Source organism: Musca autumnalis, unplaced genomic scaffold (genome assembly GCF_047663935.1).
Source record: "Musca autumnalis isolate F117 unplaced genomic scaffold, ASM4766393v1 scaffold_4, whole genome shotgun sequence".
Classification (NCBI taxonomy): domain Eukaryota; kingdom Metazoa; phylum Arthropoda; class Insecta; order Diptera; family Muscidae; genus Musca; species Musca autumnalis.
The window spans coordinates 135611268-135629877 of record NW_027411977.1 but is presented as its reverse complement, the minus strand read 5'-3'; the positions used below and the strand labels follow the sequence as shown (position 1 = coordinate 135629877).

At 36.7% G+C, this 18610-nt stretch overlaps 1 protein-coding gene across 1 annotated transcript in view; it reads right to left on the bottom strand.

Moving 5' to 3' along the window:
- Positions 1–495: 495 nt before the first annotated feature.
- The window catches only part of Usp10 (ubiquitin specific protease 10), a 196388-nt gene continuing 178273 nt past the window's right edge, over positions 496–18610 (bottom strand). The window contains exons 5-10 of the mRNA XM_073982135.1: positions 14132–16142; positions 6502–6745; positions 6344–6430; positions 6109–6276; positions 1969–2197; positions 496–1357 (exon numbers count right to left, since the gene is read on the bottom strand). Coding sequence (XP_073838236.1) covers positions 1017–1357; positions 1969–2197; positions 6109–6276; positions 6344–6430; positions 6502–6745; positions 14132–16142 — 3080 coding nt within the window. The 3' untranslated portion in view covers positions 496–1016. The remainder of the gene's footprint in view (positions 1358–1968; positions 2198–6108; positions 6277–6343; positions 6431–6501; positions 6746–14131; positions 16143–18610) is intronic.

The window sequence follows — 18610 nt, the reverse complement described above, 5'->3', positions numbered from 1 at the left end:
AGGTTATGTTATGAATTTGTTATTTTGGAAACTTAACAAGAAAACAAACTATCCATAAATTTTTGTTGCAAACTGTTATCTTTTTTTCGCTTTTTTTACTCTATTTGCATTACAATAACAGGAAAATTTGTTTAAAGAAAATGATATTCTATCTAGGATGCCAGATTCACTTAAAGTTTATGTTTGATTTGTTCTTATTCTTATTGTTTGTTTTTATTATAATATATTTGTTGTGTTTTGTTAGTTTTTTCCTTTGTTGTTTTTTTTTTCGTTTTTCTTTTTCGAACTTACTGTCTGAGATTTAAATTAAAGTATTTTTCCTTTTTTATAATTATAATATTAATTAATAAACTACCTACTTACATAGATACATACATACATACACAATCATTACACGTCAGTCATCATTATCATGATTACTATTATTATGATTATTATTGTTTATTATAATTATTATCATCGTTATTTATTATTATTATTATGTTTTGCTTTTAATTTTTGTATATCACCTGTATGCAAAAAAAAAGATGTTTCACTTTTTGCATAGATTTTTTGAGTGTGTGTGTGTGAGGTGTGGAAATTATACTGGAAGGCCGAATCATGATGTGTGTCTTAAATAATATTAACATCAGAACTTAGCTCCAAGAAACTTACTTTATGCCATTCATAACTAGCCAAGTTATGTTTCTCTTCTTTTGATTGCCTGTATGCATGGATTTAAGTTCTGTTTCCCTTTAAAGGTGTTGCCTGATACACATCTACTTAAATAAAATCCAGCCTCCCACATTTGCCATTTTCTATACACAACACGTTGGCTCAATGTTTTCGTTTACTATTTTGTGTACTTGGTGCTTGGCTGAATGAATGGCTTTTTGCTGGTCTCTTTCATTATCTTTTTAACATATTCATTTCAGTTGTTCTTCTGGTTGTTGCTGCTGTTTTAATATCTTGTTGCTGTCATTTTCCATCATTTCATATTTTTGTTGTTCCTGCTGACGCCGTTTGCATGCTGTTGCTTATTTAGGTGTATTATGACCACCACCGGATGCATTGTTTCCGCCTGATGATGAATTGCCCCCTGCACCACCACCACTGTTATTGTTGCTTTGTTGGGGTATTGTATCACAGCGTCGATAGTAAAGCAAATAAGGCACACGTGGTGTCCTTGGCAAAAGAACATGATTTTCACTGACTGACTTAACAGAGCTATCGTCGTAGCGCAACCAACTACCATAGCCAGTGTGATAAACGTCTGTGATATAATGACCCTTGGAAGCTTCTTTGCCATCGTGATAGACGACAGCGAAAAGGCGATAAGCTCGTTGTTTCTGCGAGTACTTTTTGGATGCTAATATTTCTGTAAGTGAAAATAATTAACAAGTTAATTAGACCGGATTTATGATGAGGAAACAAATTATAACATATAAATTTCAAAATTGTTAAATTAAACATTTTTAGAAAATTGCGGTATTATCTTTTAAGTTGAATTATTTCTTCTTGCAATAGTAATCTGACTCTAGGTTTACTTCGAGTTCTAGGGATTTGTCTGGTTACAGTAGCGGGACAACTCAATAATTTTGCAGACTTCGGAGAAGATTAGTGGTGACATCCTCATTCACCGTGTTATTAATCTGCTTTGTCTGGTCATCTCTGGCCTATAACACAATCACAATTCGTGGCGTTAATTGACGATTATTGACTTCTGAATAGAACAAAAATTGCATCTATTACCAGAGGTATAACTATTTGTGGATGTGCTATACTGGTTACTTATTTTCTTGAATGAGGAACTGTGACGATTTAAAATATATTGTATACACAAATACTCGACCAATAGCTTGAAGTGAATCAAACTTAATGGCCCTATCTTAAAAACATTCACGCGAGGGAACTGTTACATGTGATGATGTCATAAATATACAAACAAAATTCAATAATAATAAACAAATCATTCAATCAATTACTTACTGGTATCAATTTTTAAATCGACAGGAAATTCGACCTTCTTTAAAATCTTTGTGCAGCCATCGGAGCGATAGTCAAACCACTTCAGGTGTAAAATTAGAATTGGTGGTAGTTTCTCGACATTCATTTGTTGCCATGCAAGAACTTCCTGTTTGCTCTTACTTCCGGTAACACCTTCCAACTGATCACGGCCGACCAAAATTTCTAAGGCTTCTTTGACCGAGGCAGCTTTCTGTAAAATAATAATGTTTGATAAATGAGAATTAATCATAAGACTTGCCTTAGATGTAAAAAAACCAAAAAGTGCATAATTTGATAACAAAATTGTGTATGGTTCTATAATATTATAATTATCGGATGTGGTTCTTATTTATTTGGTGGTTGAATTTGTGAAATCAAATAACGACAGAGTATAATGGAGAGTATAAATAAGTAGTAACAATTTCAAATTGCATGGTATTCAGGCCTTTGCTGTGAAGGTTTTTTGAAGATGTTGATGTTTTCTTGTAAGTGCAGCAAGCGGACGTTCGATAGACCCACGAAGTAAACTTCAATTCGAATCAGTATCTTGTTCGAGCAATTGTACGAAAAGTTTGACATCGAAAGTTGCTATCATATTTTACGGTACCTCCAGATTTCAGGTTATTTAATGTTTTTATCTACATGTTCGGCCTAAATCGGTTGTAATTTGGTTATGGAATTTTCCGAGGTGAAAAAACGTCTCTCTCCTCTCCCTGATAATGTGGATAGGAAAGTAAACTAATTATTCCATTAGAGTTCAGAATATTTCATGATGGACGTATAATAAAGATTGGTCTGGCCGAACTTAACACTTTTTCTTGTTTTTCATTTTGTATCGAGCATCATATATCAAAAATATACAAGTGTAAAAAATACGCTCATAAGTAGATCACAAAAGAAGTATCTAAATATTGAATGAAAACATACAAAACAATTAAAACACAAAACAAAACACCACAAAAATACAGCATATTCACTAGGATGGCCTAGTTAGTAAAACTCAACTTAAATTTTTAGAGTTTGCAAAAAATCCACAAAAAAAAAATAATGTAATTTCCAGGACATTTTATGCAAATAATGTGTACAAAATTTTATGTAAAAGTAATTAAAATACCTTTAACTAAATCTTCAACATCGAACAAAATTATTTGATCTTTTAAATTTTCAATTGTTTGTTAGTCAATTATTTATTTGTCTAAGTAATCAGTACCTTAAAGACGTTTTTTAAATCTTTACTTAAATGTAAACTTCTTCTGTTTTGCTTTACCGTTATAAATCACAAAAACATTGCTGGATTTTTAAAAAATCATATGTTTAGACGCGTTTTGCTGAAAAGTCATTGACATTTGTTTATATCGAATTTTCAATTTTTGTCGCAAGTTGGGACCATAGTTCAATGTCCGCTTTACAAAAAAGAAGAATAAGAAGAAGGAGTACATGTTGATCAGGATTAAGCCCAAGGTGTGAGCAAATTCGAAAGACGATACCCACACTTGCGAAAAAATCCTAATCTAAACAAACTCTCTCTTGTCCTGATGTCCACAGAAGACAAATTGAATTCAACATCAACCATAATAGAACCTAAAGGCCACATCGAGAACGATGTTGATTTGGCTCACTTTTGACCCCAACAACATCATCTTCAAATTAAGGATCTGCCTACATACCGGCAGAATACGCCTCGAAGGACGTAGAGGGCTGAAAGACTGACTCAGCACCTGCTACGTGTTGCGTAAGCGATTACATGCCCACCGCCTTCAGATTTATCCGTTATCTTTCCTGGTGGGGCTAAAGTTAACTCTCCTGCGGACGGTTTGGGTATATATACAGACGGATCAAAGATGAAAGAAGGCACTGGTGCCAGCGTTTCTTTTCGAGAACCCATTTATTAAACACTCATATAAGCTTAATGATAGTTGCAACGTCTTTAAGGCAGATATTCTTGCTATCAAGAAAGCTGCAGAATTAGTGAAAAAAAAAAACTTTAAGACAATCTTACAGTTGGCTTGGCTCAAGGCTCTGAATGACCGCATCATAAATTCTCAAGCTATTCTTGATTGCAGGGAAGCTCTGCACAATATTCGTAATATACCCACGTCAGTAGAATAGAACACCTAAATTGTTGTTAATGTTAGCTTATTTATCCCAAAACGAATGAATTTACGTTTTTAATCTTGTAGGGATTTAAAGTATATAATGTTCCGTATCAAACACCGAAAAAATATGTTTCTAGCTTTTCGTGAAATGATTTTCTGATAATTTTTCCGATAGCACAACATATGATACAATCCCTCACCAAACGGAGCCAAAAAGTCTGTTTCTCTTTGCCAATGGTCTTAAATGCTTGCAACGGGAAGAAATTACTGCACCACGATACACGGCAAACGCTTTATCTTCTTAGTATTTACGGTGTATCCAAGCGAAAGTCGTACACCTAATAACATATATTTAATTGGCTTATATCTCCGACAAAAAAAGGGATATGAAGAAAGTATTTACGCAGCTTTTGACTCCATTCGGTCGACAATTTAAAAACACGAAATAAGAAAATAATCAACTTCGTTTACATTGTTAAAAAATTCATAAATATGTCGCCGCCTGTTCTGAAAAGATCTTCTATAAAGATGTTTGGAAGAACAGTTATCTGGAGAAGTTTTCCAGCTTTATAACCACTATAGATGATTTATTGTTTATGATTGGAGTACCTTCTAGCGAACCAATGTTATTGAAACCATTAATAAATAGCAGGGACCGCAAATATTAAGCTTTTATGCTTGAAGTCAGAGTTTTGGCAGAAAGAACAATGCTTACATTGACCAATACATTATTCGCCAGGTAGTAACAACAACAATAAACTGTAAAATCGCATAGTTCGATTCGCAATGATTTAAAAAAAGAAACCATAAAACAAAGATTCATATCTGAAAGATAAGCCCCACACCCTCACTGATACTATACTAATTTTACTATTCCTGTATTAGACAAGAAGCGATAAGTGGGTAGAGATGGACAGTGGGTAAATACCCAATGGGTAAATACCCGGTAAATTGGGTAAATACCGGGTAAATACCCATTTGTGGGTATTTATTTGGGTATTTACTGTATTGAATCGCTAATACAACATCTTAGACCCTATTTCTGGGTTTAGGCTATGAAATCGATTCAAAATGGATAGTTTTACAATACTTTAAACAAGTGGGTAAATACTTGGGTAAATACCCGAGTATTTACCCAAGTGTTGGGTAAAAACGCATTAACTGCCGAACCACTTGACGTAGGCTCACAAAATTTGGGTAAATACCCGGTAAATACCATCTCTATAAGTGGGACTCTTTTGCTACATAAGGTCTGGATTCACACAGAACTTGTTGTATCTATAAAATTGCACTCTTCTAATAAATTTTATGCCTTCGTTGGTATTGTTTTGATATTCTAAACATTGCTCTTGGATAACATTTACGTATAGCTTTTTTAACCATTTTTTATCGGCAATTGACAATTTATTTATGGGGTAAAAACTTGACTGTATATTGGAAAAATAAGATTCCAAATATTTTTCTCAATCAAATCAACTCATTTTGAAATTCGTGTATTAAACTATCCACAAGAAAATATTTTTTTTTTAATTTTCGAATTCTATATATTTTATATGTTTTTTTTAACACACGTGGTATAATGTAAACATCAAAGTATTGGATAGTGTTGTAGTTTTAATTTGCGATATCTACCAATTCGAAAAAAATCGTTCTTGGAAAGTTTAGTTAATTATTTTGTCATTTGGTTTCATAAAATAATGTTTTAAGCTTCTGTTCCATTTAATCTGATTTAAGTTTCCAGAATTGATCCTATCGATTGCAAAGAAGTACAGATGTTACGCTTAATCGATCGCAGGATTTAATAAAAAATAAAAACATGTAATGTTATTAAATAAAATTCTGCTTGGTGTTGGTCTACATAGCTCTCATATACCTATTTATGTAATTCTCTAAAATTAATTAACAAGACGGAATGGTTGTCTAGTGAAGTTATAATTTCACTTAAGGATAAAAACGGTATCACAAAAAAATAGAACAACCTAAACTTCAAAAATTTGCATGACAACATTCTTTTGTATTAACCTACCTCAATATTTAAAGGCAATGTTAAGAAAGGCTGTATAACATCTGTGGGATGTTCGCCTTCACGTTGCAAACGTGATCTGAGTTCACCACGGAATATGTCACTCAAAGGAGTACAACCGAAATCGGTTTGACGTGTAACGCTTCCCTTGTTGCGATTATTGCAGATCATCTGTAACGAAAAAAGAATATATTATTAAAAATAAATCAAAATTTGCTTAATTCAACAGAATACTTACCTGCCACACATCACCATCTTCGCCATCTTCAGTTTGATCGTTTTGTCCATTTTGTTCTGGATTTGGTTTGGCAATAAGTTTAACAACCTGTTCCAGACGATATATGAAATATAATTAAGCATCAAGTATGTAATCGAATGGAATAATTCTTTTCTTACCTCTAACATTTCATCATTTAGTTTATTCAAAATATAGCTAAGGAATTCTTCGGCATCTTCTTGACGTCCTTCAACATGTTCTTCACGGCTGTCATTCCACAATTTATAGATTTCCGTGGGCTCAAAGGCAGGATCACATTGCAGTTCTTGTGCTAAATCGTCTTTATTGTTGCCTTTACCACCTTTGGTGGTGCGTAGGCGAAGGCCACTTGGCAAATTGGAGAAATTGGACATAAATGACATCCTAAAAAACAATAAACATTAATCTTTTCAGTGTCAAAAATTATTTCTGCACATGTAAAAACATTGCTAAATGTCAAATATATTCGGCAAATGGACTGGGAGGGTTAATATCAAAATCAATATTAGGAGCTTCCAAATGGTGATAAAAAATATATACTGAGTGAAATATCCGACAACGAAAAAAACCATGATAATTAGCAGTTCCAGATTTAGAGACCTTGGCACCAAATTAACGTAGTGAATAAAAGTCGTAAAATCTTTCTTTATTTCTTTCATAGAATGCAAATCTGAGCTGTACTTGTACTTAAGGTCACAATTTTCTCCATTTAGAACAATGTGTTTGAAATGCAATGTATTGAATGAAGAAAATTGTGAACGAACCAAAGACGAACAATGACTGCGATAGAACAGTGATGGTGGCGCTTGACTTATCAAAAGCCTTTGATACAGTCAGGCACTCCACGCTGTTTGAGGACATTGAGCAGACAACCCTCCGGCCCAAGCTTGAAACGTTGGATAGTCAATTATATGTGTGTGTAATTCAGGAACAAGAAGTCCAAACCCCGTAGAGTGAAACAGGGAGTTCCCCAAGGTGGGGTGATATCTCCGGAACTGTTTAACCTCTACCTCTCCTGTATTCCGCCCCCTCCAGACGGCATCGAGATCGTAACGTATGCGGATGATTGCACGATCCTGGCGTCGGGTACCTATCCTGATGACATCTGTGAGAGACTGAACAACTGTTTAACCGATCTTACCACCTTTTTCCATTCGAGGAATATGCAGATTTCCGCCACAAAATCAACAGCCACTCTGTTCACCACATGGACAGCGCAGTTTGGAAGAGAATTGAATGTCGTGGTCGACGGTAGCAGAACTCCGACCACAAACTGCCCCAAAATTTCAGGAGTCACATTCGACACTACTTTCACGTCGTGCGCGCCCGCCACAGCTATCTGCGACAAACTGAAAAGTAGGAACAAGGTCCTCAAGTCCCTAGTCTGCGCTTGGGGTGCAGATAAAGAAACCTTGTTGAACACATATAACGCGATATTTCGTTCTGTGGTAAGCTATGCGGCGCCAGTCTTGTCCCCGAGATTATGTGATACGAATTGGAAAAAGATTCAAACTTGCCAGAATGCCGCCCTGAGAACAGGAACAGGGTGCCTCCTCAAATCTTCAGTGGACCATCTACATGAGGAGGCAAAGATTCTTCCTGTAAATCAACACAATGAGATGCTTTCGTTGCAGTACCTGCTTGGATGTTAGCGTGTGAGTCATCCCAATCACCATCTTGTGGGTAGGTCCGACACATACAGGCAGATCAGGAAGGATATCCATGCTCTAGAGGGAGAGGTCCAACGATACAGGAGAGAACCCCTAGATCAACAAGCGTATCAAGCAGGTTTAAATAGTATTCACACGGATGCAGTTGCCAAGGCCTTAAGCAATTATAGTGTGAATAAAGTCCTCGAAATACATCCCCCATCTATTGCAGCTGAGGAGCGTCAGCTGCCACGACAAACTAGTGTAGTTTTGGCTCAACTACGCTCGGGATATTGCAGTCGTCTAAATTCTTATTGGGCGGAAATCGACCGCGCCGTGCAAGACATCTGCCCAGTATGTGGCATGGGCACGCACGATAGAAAACCCCTTTTCAACTGCCCAGCCAAACCTACTCATCTAACTCCAGTGGATCTGTGGTTACATCCCATCGAAGCAGCCACTTTCCTGGAACTGGAGATAGACCCAGAGCCAAATTGAACATAAGAACGAACATACAAACATAATAACAAACACTGTTACAACAACAACAACATGACTGCGATACCCTCAATGCTGTCGCTGTTCCTATGTGACACAAAAACGGACTATAATTATTGGCGGGGACGACATCCCGGAACTCAACGACATAAATGACAGTTTATATAGACAGTGCAGGATTGTCCTCAGCCTCATCGAGGAGAAAGTGCCCCAAAGATTTAGGGACGAAATTAGGCATAATTTATTATTGACGAAAGAGGAAGAAGCAGTGGACACAATATTGATCGATGACTTCATCTCCAGTCAAAATACTTCAACCCAAACCGTCGGAAAGAATGCTGAAGCGACCTGTTCTATCAGACCGGATTTGTTAGCGTCGGATAATCCCGACTAGCCACTATTTCTTGTGCAGAAAGCATTGTAGGAGGAAATTGTAAGGGAATATCATCCATCAAAAGACAGATGGCTTGTCTGTACCTCTGACCTTCAAAAATATTAAAGCAAAGGACAAAAAATCGTAGCGAAGGGCAGTATCAGCAGCAGCCTATGAACGTGGTCTGGTTTCCAGCCTCTGGATATCCTGGCCCAGTTTTAAGCTGCGATAACAAGGTTTAGTCTCCGGAAACTTATCGAGTTCCAGTTTGGACATGCGAAGGTCTTAAACCAAATTGATTGTCAGTTAGTCAGCTGGAATCTGGCGCCAGTAATAGCACCTCCTTCAGGTTGGACTTATTCTCAGTAATTTTTCCAAGCCGAAACATTTGGGCTGAGGGTAATTCTTCTCTGTACGGTCTGGCAATAAACACAGATGGATCCAATATGGAGGAGGGTACTTTTGCGAAAATCCATTAATGAAACACTCATATAAGCTCCCAATGGGTGTATTGTTAGTCATTGGTTGCTAATCGAGGGTCATCACAGAAAATCCTCACTCACCTCAGACGACGTGTATCAGACCAACGTACGGTTCAGGCAGTCAGTCCTCTAAAAAGGAGTCAAAGTCATTAACTGCGAGTTGACAAAAGTTGGGAACTTAGACCACAGGTCTATACACTGGTTTTATATAACCATGGGTCTACCCATCTTAACATGTCAGGTGGCAGGCACTCGGTAATAAGGCGCTACTGTCCAAACTATCAAGTATGCCAAGGCCTGTGTTAATTCTAATCAACGGAGCAATCAAAAGCATCCCGCAGGCTGCTTTGAACTTGATTCTGTATTACCAAACTCTGGGTATCCTAATCTAGTTTCGAGATAAGAGGGCGCTTTTACACTCCGTGAGTCGGGAACTTTCACAGTTTGGACAGTAATCGCACAAGCGATTATATGCCCACCCCTCATTAATTATTCCAAGCAAAGATATTTGGGCTGAGGGCAATTCTTCTCTGGATTGGCTGGCAATATACACAGATGGATCCAAGATGGGGCAAAGACTGGGCCGGTGTTTATTGCGAAAATGCATTAATCGAACACTCATATGAGCTAAACGGTAGCTGTACCGCACTCACCATTTGTAAAATATATAAAAAAATTCTAAAATTTCGATTCAACAATAGATGAATCTGTTAGGCCACAGATGTGCTACCTTGAGAAGGCACACCGCAGATTACTTCTGAAAACTTTAGCCTAGGATATCCAATGCAATCTGGTCTGCGATCTCCCAACGTAGAACCATATACCTCTATTGCGAAAACCATTATTCGGTTACTCATATAAGCATAAAGAAAGCTGTAGCGTATTTAAAGCAGAGATTCTTGGTATCAGGAAAGCAGTGGAGTTGGTAAGAGGACTTGAAACCGTCTCACAGTAGTATATATGACTATATGTGTCGATAGTCAGACGGCCCTAAAGGCTCTCAAGTAAAGGACCATAAATTCTCTATTGTTGAAAGGCTTTATAAGATACAAAATATCGTTAAACTTTGCTGGGTTCCAGGACATAGTAATATAATGAGACACGAAACGCTTGCGCGTCTACTTTGTAGTTGTCCCTCCCTGCTCAGAAGAAGACATCGACTATCGAATAGGTAGGTACTCTCACCTTCATATCTCCTCAGCTACATTAAATCACACCTTATGAATCTCCATCATAAATAAAATTTTAAAATTGAAAATTTAACATTGTTATACATACATATATATATATTTTTAATGATTAATAATCAATATTTCAAAAAAATTGAAAATTTTGTAAATTACTCTGATGGAATTAATTTGGAATATCTACATATTATAAGCATTAATATCAGAAGTGTTTCTTCAGTTGATAAATTCAACAAATTCAAAAATCTCTTATCTACTTTTTCGAAACTACCTGACATCATTGCTATTCAAGAGACGTGGTTTCAAGAAACTATTAAGCAAATATATTCTATTCCTGGATATAGACCAGTACATTCTTGTAGAGATGATAGTTATGGAGGTACCACAGTATATATTAAAGAGAATTTTCAGTATTCTGTAAATATTTGCAGAAGTGAAAGATATGTAGATATTATAACGGTTACTTTAAATAATTTTAAAATTGAAAATAAACCTCTGAAAATAATATCCTATTATCGTTCACAAAAATGTACTGTTGCTGATTTTATAAATATTATTGAAAACGTTTTGAGTGGGAATGCACTAAATCCAATTATTATTTTAGGTGATTCGAATATAGATATGTTTGGCAATTCTCACTATGGCGAATTGGAGTCGATGTTTCAAAACTATGATTGTTATAATGCGCATAACTTGGTGACACGGCCAAAAAGTAGATCTTGTATTGACCATATATTCAGCAATCTATTCGAAAAATTGTTTGTAGATTCTGTAGAATGTGATCTTTCAGATCATAATCTACTTTCCTGCAAGTATATATGTAAAAAGGCTACAAATTCGGGCATTGAATTCTCAAAAAAGTATTGTGATTACAGGAAAGCTAGGGAAATTTTACAAAATAACCTCCTGATGAATAGCAATCAGATGGACGTTTCTCTGTTAGTAGATGATTTCATGTCTTGCATGGGAGATGCAATCGAACAGTCAACTAGAGAAGTTAAAACTGAATCAATGTTGCAATATGATATTGCTCCGTGGATTAATAGAAACCTTCAAAAACTAATATTAGTTAAACAAAGGCTGTTAAAAAAACGACGAAGGGCAAAAAATAGAGATGCAACTCTAGAGAATACTTTAAAACGAATCAGCCGAGTCATAAAACTTGCAAGCAAAGTATCTAGGGAAAATTATTATGTGGAGAACTTAGAGAAGATAGGGAATGATCCCAAAAAGTGTTGGACCTTTATAAACAGAACTTTGTCAAGGACAAAAAGAGGTGATATCTGTTTGCATGATTCTAATGGAAGTATTCTAGTAAATGACTGTGATAAAGCAACTTGTTTAAATAACTATTTTCTTAATATAGTATCTGAACTTAGGAATCAAATTGATGTAAGCCCCGGTGATTCGATAAATTCATTAAGAACTCTTTCAAGAATAAACCTCGAGTTCAAAATTAATGCTATTAATCAAAATGATATTATGACGATAGTATCAAAAATGGAAAATAAAAAGAGTCCTGGATATGACAATATTTCTACAGTTTTTGTAAAGGAATGTATACAAGAAATATCTCCAATATTAGTCTCTATTGTTAATAAAATGTTGTTATCTTCCACATACCCAGATGCATTAAAAATTCATAAAATAATTCCTATACCCAAGAATTCTGATGCTAAATCATTTGCAGACTATCGGCCAGTTGCTGTCTTATCTATAGTAGACAAAATTATAGAAAAGGTCTTATTTGACAGATTATCAGATTATTTTGAAGGAAATAATTTACTTTATAACATGCAGTTTGGCTTCAGAAAGGGATGCAGTACGATGGATGCGGTCTTAAATGTAACCCAATATATTTGTTCGGGGCTTGACAAGGGATTTAGTGGAGTAGCTGGTATTTTCTTCGATCTTACCAAAGCTTTTGATCTGGTAGATCATGACATTTTAATAGCGAAATTGGAATATTATGGAGTGAAAGGGAATGAAATGTTACTGTTTAAAGATTATTTGACGCGCAGAAAACAATACGTGCAAATAAATGATGCAAAAAGTCATATGGGTCATATTAATTGCGGCGTGCCCCAGGGAAGTGGATTGGGTCCCTTATTATTTTTAATTTATATTAATGATATTAAAAATTTATCTCTTGACGGCAAGTTAATAATGTTTGCTGATGATATATGCTTACTCTACCCCTACAAGCATGATGTCGAATTGAAGGTAAGAATGGAACGAGATGCGGCATTAGTTGTTGAATTTGCACGATTGAATAGACTGCGAATTAATCCAAACAAGACTAAAATAGTAAGATTTCGCCCTTATTTGTCAAGAAGTAGTGCAATTTCGTTTAGCATATTTGTGGATGGAGAGACAGTTCATGAAACTCTTTCAACAAAGTATTTGGGAGTAACTTTTCAGAGCAATCTTTCCTGGGACATGCATATAGATAATGTTAAAGCTAAGATTTGTCCTGCAATAGGAATACTCTATAAAATGCAAAATAAGTTAAACCTTAGAACCAAGCTGTTAATCTTTGAGTCACTTATTCAATCCCACTTAAATTATTTAGCAATTGTATATGCTTACAATAAAAGTAGCAATTCTTTAAAATCTTTGCAATGTATGCAAAACAAGGCATTGAAAACTGTTTATAAACTACCACTAAGATTTCCCACAATTTCATTATATAATGATGTTGTACCAAACATATTACCGATACATGGACAACATATATATCAATCTCTACTCTTTGTTTTCAAAAATATCGGGCAAATTGGCCACCAGACAATAGTTATAACACAAAACCAAAACAATGTTAACACAAGAAATCAGAACAATCTTCGAATGGCACGATGTCGGTTAGAAAAAACGAAGCAGAGGATCGATTATATTGGTAGTAAAAGATTTAATGAACTTCCTTCCGATATAAAATCTTTGCAGACTATTTCGAAATTTAAGTCAGCTTGTAAAAAATATTTATGTTCGATAAAGGAAACACTTCTGGTATAAATGTTTAATTAGCTTTGAAAGTATTACTATACTACTATAATTACTATTTGAAGATTTAATCTTTATTATTATAATTTTTTTTTTTTTTATATATATATATTTACTTATGAAATTTTATGTATTTAAAATGTTGCCAACTGCCTCAAATATGCCAACTGGGCGCTGAGGCATACGTATAAGAAAGTTAATAAATAAACACTGAAATAAAAAAAAAAAAAAAAAAAAAAAAAAAAAATATAGTTTTATCCATTTTAATAGCCTTGGAGTACTTCGTCTTTGTTCTACGTATTCCAAATCCGGCAATTTAAAATGCAAAATCAATATTTTCCCAAATAATCTGAAGGTATCCACCAAAAAGGTATTCCCAATCAGGTTTCAAGAAAACATCTCTTCATTTTTGCTCTACCACAAATGTAACGCAGACAAGAAGTCCATAAAATCTTCAAGCTGCTGACTAAATTGTGGCTAATGGAAATGTATCCCATTTCGTGCTCCTTCAAACGTCCTACCGTTTTTCTTACCCAAGTATTCCTTTAACACATAAATGAACAAATATCTCTTCTACTTACATAGCATTGACAGTTGGCGTTTTGACTTCACACAAATTAGCCGCCTGTTTGGGTATTGAACGCATAAGATTATATAGCGGCGAACAGCCAAGCAAAGCTTGCAATATCGAATTGATGTAACAGTAATTCGAACGATTTGTAAGGCCCCTAGGTCTCAGACTAATTGTGGTCCAATCACTTTTGTATTTAGTTAGGAAATCGGCAAATTTCAACGAGTATTCGTCGAGATTTGCCAAATTGGTGATTTTCCGGTTACCACCAGCTGCAACGGCGCTTGAGGATAAGTTGCTGCTATTATTGTTGTTGTTGGTGGAGGTGGAGGACGGTGGTGTTGGTAAATTTTGAGCCGAGGCTGCTGAATATGACAAGGCACCAGGTGTTACGGTTGGTGTGGCCGTAGAGGCTACACTCTCAAAGGGAGCAACTTTTGCAATCGGTTTCTGTGCATAATTGGCAGTGGATGCAGAGCTGGAGGGGGCCAGCGTATTGGCGTTGTTGTTGCTGTTGTTGGCTGCAGTATTTTGATTTCTTGTGGACGCCGCAGCTGGTGAACTTGCGGAACTGGCCGAAGCACTTGCTGTGAATAAACTAGCCCATGATGGGGTAGAAGGTGCTGCCTGGGCGGAAGCTGATGCCGGTGGTGCCAAATTAATGGGCGGTGTGTTAGTGTCATTCGATGAGCTAGAACTTGTTGCTGCGCCTGCTGCTGTACTGGGACTGGCAGCAACAACTTGTTGCTGCTGCTGTTGTTGTTGATGTTGTCCACCACTTTGTTTCCTTTGCTGTTTAGCCCCGCTATTGCCAGTTTCATTGGCTGTTATCTGTTGAAATTGGTGAGGCGTTGCTGTCGTTGATGCTGTTGAGGTTGTAGCCTGATGGGATTTGCCAGCATAATCACTGGATTGACTATTTTTACGTTCCATATTTGATGAATTGCTTGCTCCAGACCCAGCTGCAGTAGAGACAGGAGAAGAAGGCATTTTCATGGCTCCATAATTACGTGTTTGTGTTGTTTGTTGTTGCTGCTGATAACTATGATGCTGTTGATTGGTATAGGTTCGTGTGCCATGACTATGGGTGGAGGTAGACGACGAATTGGTCGATGTACTTGATTGTTTGTTATAACCGACATTGTGGGTAGAGGATGGTGTTGCTGTTACAGCCACTGTATTGGTGGACTTCTTATGTTGTGAAGAATTGGTCCAGGACATGGTTTTCGTTGTTTGCTGTTGATGATGCTGCTGTTGTTGTTGCTGACCTTGATGTTGCTGTTGTTGACCTGATCCGTCATTGTGATGGTCATATTTATTGCGGCGATTTTGTTGTTGTGAGGATTTACGATTATCATAGCTGTGATAGTGGGTTTGTTGCTGTGGCTGCTGCTGCTGTTGTTGTTGTTGGTTATACTGTTGTTGCTGGGTTGATTGTTGATGGTGTTGTGGTTGCTGCTGCTGCTGTTGAGACTGTGGCTGTTGTTGAGGCTGAGTTTGCAATTGCTGATGTTGATATTGCTGTTGTTGGGATTTATAATTTTGAGGTTGTTGTTGTTGTTGTGGATGCACTTGTTGCTGAGGAACACTTTGAGTTTGAGTTGTTGCCACAAATGTTTGTGACGTTTGCTGCTGAACAATATTCTGTTGCATGGTATTCGTTTCGATAGCCACATCAACATTGGTCACGGCGACTGTGACTGCCGTTGTTGTTATTTGAGTCTGTTTTGGCACATTATCCTGCAAATCATGGACATCTGTCATCATTATTTTGTTGTTAGCATTGTAGTTATCCATTTGTATAGGAGCTGTAACATTTTCGGCCACAATATTTGTAGCTGAGGGCAACTGCTGTTGTTGCTGATAATCTTGATTGGTGGTGGTATTGGGATCAATGACATTTTGTTGTTGTGGATTCTCTTCACTGAGATTTGTAACCGATCCACACGGCTGTAGGATATTGTCGTTTGTGGCATATTCGTTGGATTGAATTCCACCTTCCACCAGGACATTGTTATTATCTGCAAAATATAAATAAGAGTCAAGAATTAATTTAACCCATCAATGCATATAGTTCCCTTATGGTTTTATTCATATTTTTCTGTTTATTTTTGAATGAGACCAAGTAAAATAAACCATTTCAAAGAATGTCATTCCGTTTGTAACTACTCGAAATAATAACTTTAGACCCTACAGACTATATATTATTGATCAGCGTGCAATTCTGTATCGATATAGTCCGTATGTCCGTCTGTGGAAATCACTCTAGCGTCCGAACGGATTGAAGTAGATGGATGAAATTTTGTTAAAACCTATTGTATGTACGTAGGACTTTTGGTATTGAAAACGGGCTATGTGCATAGGTACACGTTTTGGTATAGCCCCTATACAAAGCCACGCGTCGTCATTTTAATGAATTGTTAAGATATTTGTCCCGGAGGCTTAAAACATTTCTATAGCCCCCATATAACGCCCCACATATAGTACGCATCATTTTAAAAAAAATTTGCATATATTAGTCCCATTTGACCACAGAATCGATTGTAATTTGGTATTTTGTATCTCCAGAGGCTAAAAAACATTTCTACCCAAAAATGTTTATATAGGTCCACGTTTTGATATAGCCCCCATGGGACGGTATCTTCCAATTTTCGGTATTTTGAAGGTTTTAAGTTCCTTATTTGGGCTACAAAACTTTCTTCCAGAAATGTGTCGATATCGGTCCACGTTTTAATATACAACCCTAGAGCGGAACATCATCATTTTCGGTATTTCCAAGGTTTTAACCTTGGTATCACCCCGAAGTGGCTGACATATGGTTGTTGTTGTTGTAACAGTGTTTGTTATTATATTTGTATGTTCGTTCTTCTGTTCAATCTGGCTCTGGGTTCTAGTTCCAGGAAAGTGGCCGCTTCGATGGGATGTAACCACAGATCCACTGGAGTTAGATGAGTAGGTTTGGCTTGGCAGTTGAAAAGGTGTTTTGTGTCGTGCGGGCCCATGCCACATACTGGGCAGATGTCAGATGTAGTTGAGCCAAAACTACTCTAGTTTGTCGTGGCAGCTCACGCTCCTCACGAAGTATTTCGAGGACTTTATTCACACTATATTTTCTTATGGCCTTAGCAACTGCATCCGTGTGAATACTATTTAAACCTGCTTGATGTGCCTGTTGATCTAGGGGTTCTCTCCTATATTGTTGGACCTCCATCTCTAGGGCATGAATGCATGGTAGTTAGTCTTCGTTGGAGGTGTAAAACATTCCACTTTAAATTTGTTGGTATATGTCTACGCCTTCATATAGCCCCCTGAAAACGGTACCTCCCGACCTTCGGTATTGTGAAGGTTGTGGCCTATATATCACACCAAAATGGCTGACATTTGGTAAAATATTAAAGCTGGGGGTTTACAACTTTCCACCTGAAATTTTTCGGTATAGGTCAACGACCTCATAAAGCCTTCATAGAACAGTACCTCGCGATTTTCGGTATTTTGAAAGTTGTGGCCTCACATAGCCCCCATAGAACCGTACCTATCGGTTTTCGATATTTTGAAAGTTGTGGCCTCAATATACCATCGATATGACTGAAATTTGGTATTTGGACTTCCATGGGTGCATAAAATATTACAGAAGAAAATTATCAGAATAAGTCCATGTCTTCAAATATCCCCCATGGAAGCGTACTTCCCGATTTTCGGTATTTTGAAGGTTGACGGTTGTGCCATAAATATCCAATCGAAATGGCTGAAATATAATGTTTAGTCTGCGTTGGTGGTATACAACTTTTCACATGAAATTTCCCGGTATAGGTCTTCCCAATTTTCGATATTTTTAAAGTTTTAGTCACATTATTCAACCGGAATAACTGAAATTTGATATTTAGTCTTCGGTGGAGTTACAAAACTTTCCTCCAAAAATTTATCGGTACATGTCAACGTTTTATACAGCTTCCATAAAACGGTGCTTCCGATATTCGTTAACTATACAAATCCAGAATATTCAGGTTTTGGCCCAATTTTATGTATTTCGCTAAATTCGGAAAATTGTAAATATTGGTCCATGTTTTGGAAAGAACAACGATGACACCCCATATGAGCTGCTTTAAAGGAAGTATTATCAGTTGGGATATATGTACTACTCCTGCAATAAGAGGAAGAGTTTAGTACTTTCATAAACGTTCCTATTCACTTCGATACATTTCGTGGTGAAGGGTATAAAAGTTCGACCCGGCCGAAATTAACGCCGTTCTTACTTGTTTATTTATAATATATCTTAGATTCCCATTATGGTTTCAATCAAGAAACTTTTGGCCAAAAGTATTTTTTGGAGGTTTCAAAATGTGGACCTTAGTTTCCGCAGTCCACGTGGTGAACAGTGTAGCTGGTGACTTAATGTCGGATATTTTCATATACTTCGAGTTGAAGCGCTCAGACAGATCAACGGCGGGACCTGACACCGTGAGCGTACAATCGTCCGCGTACGTAATTA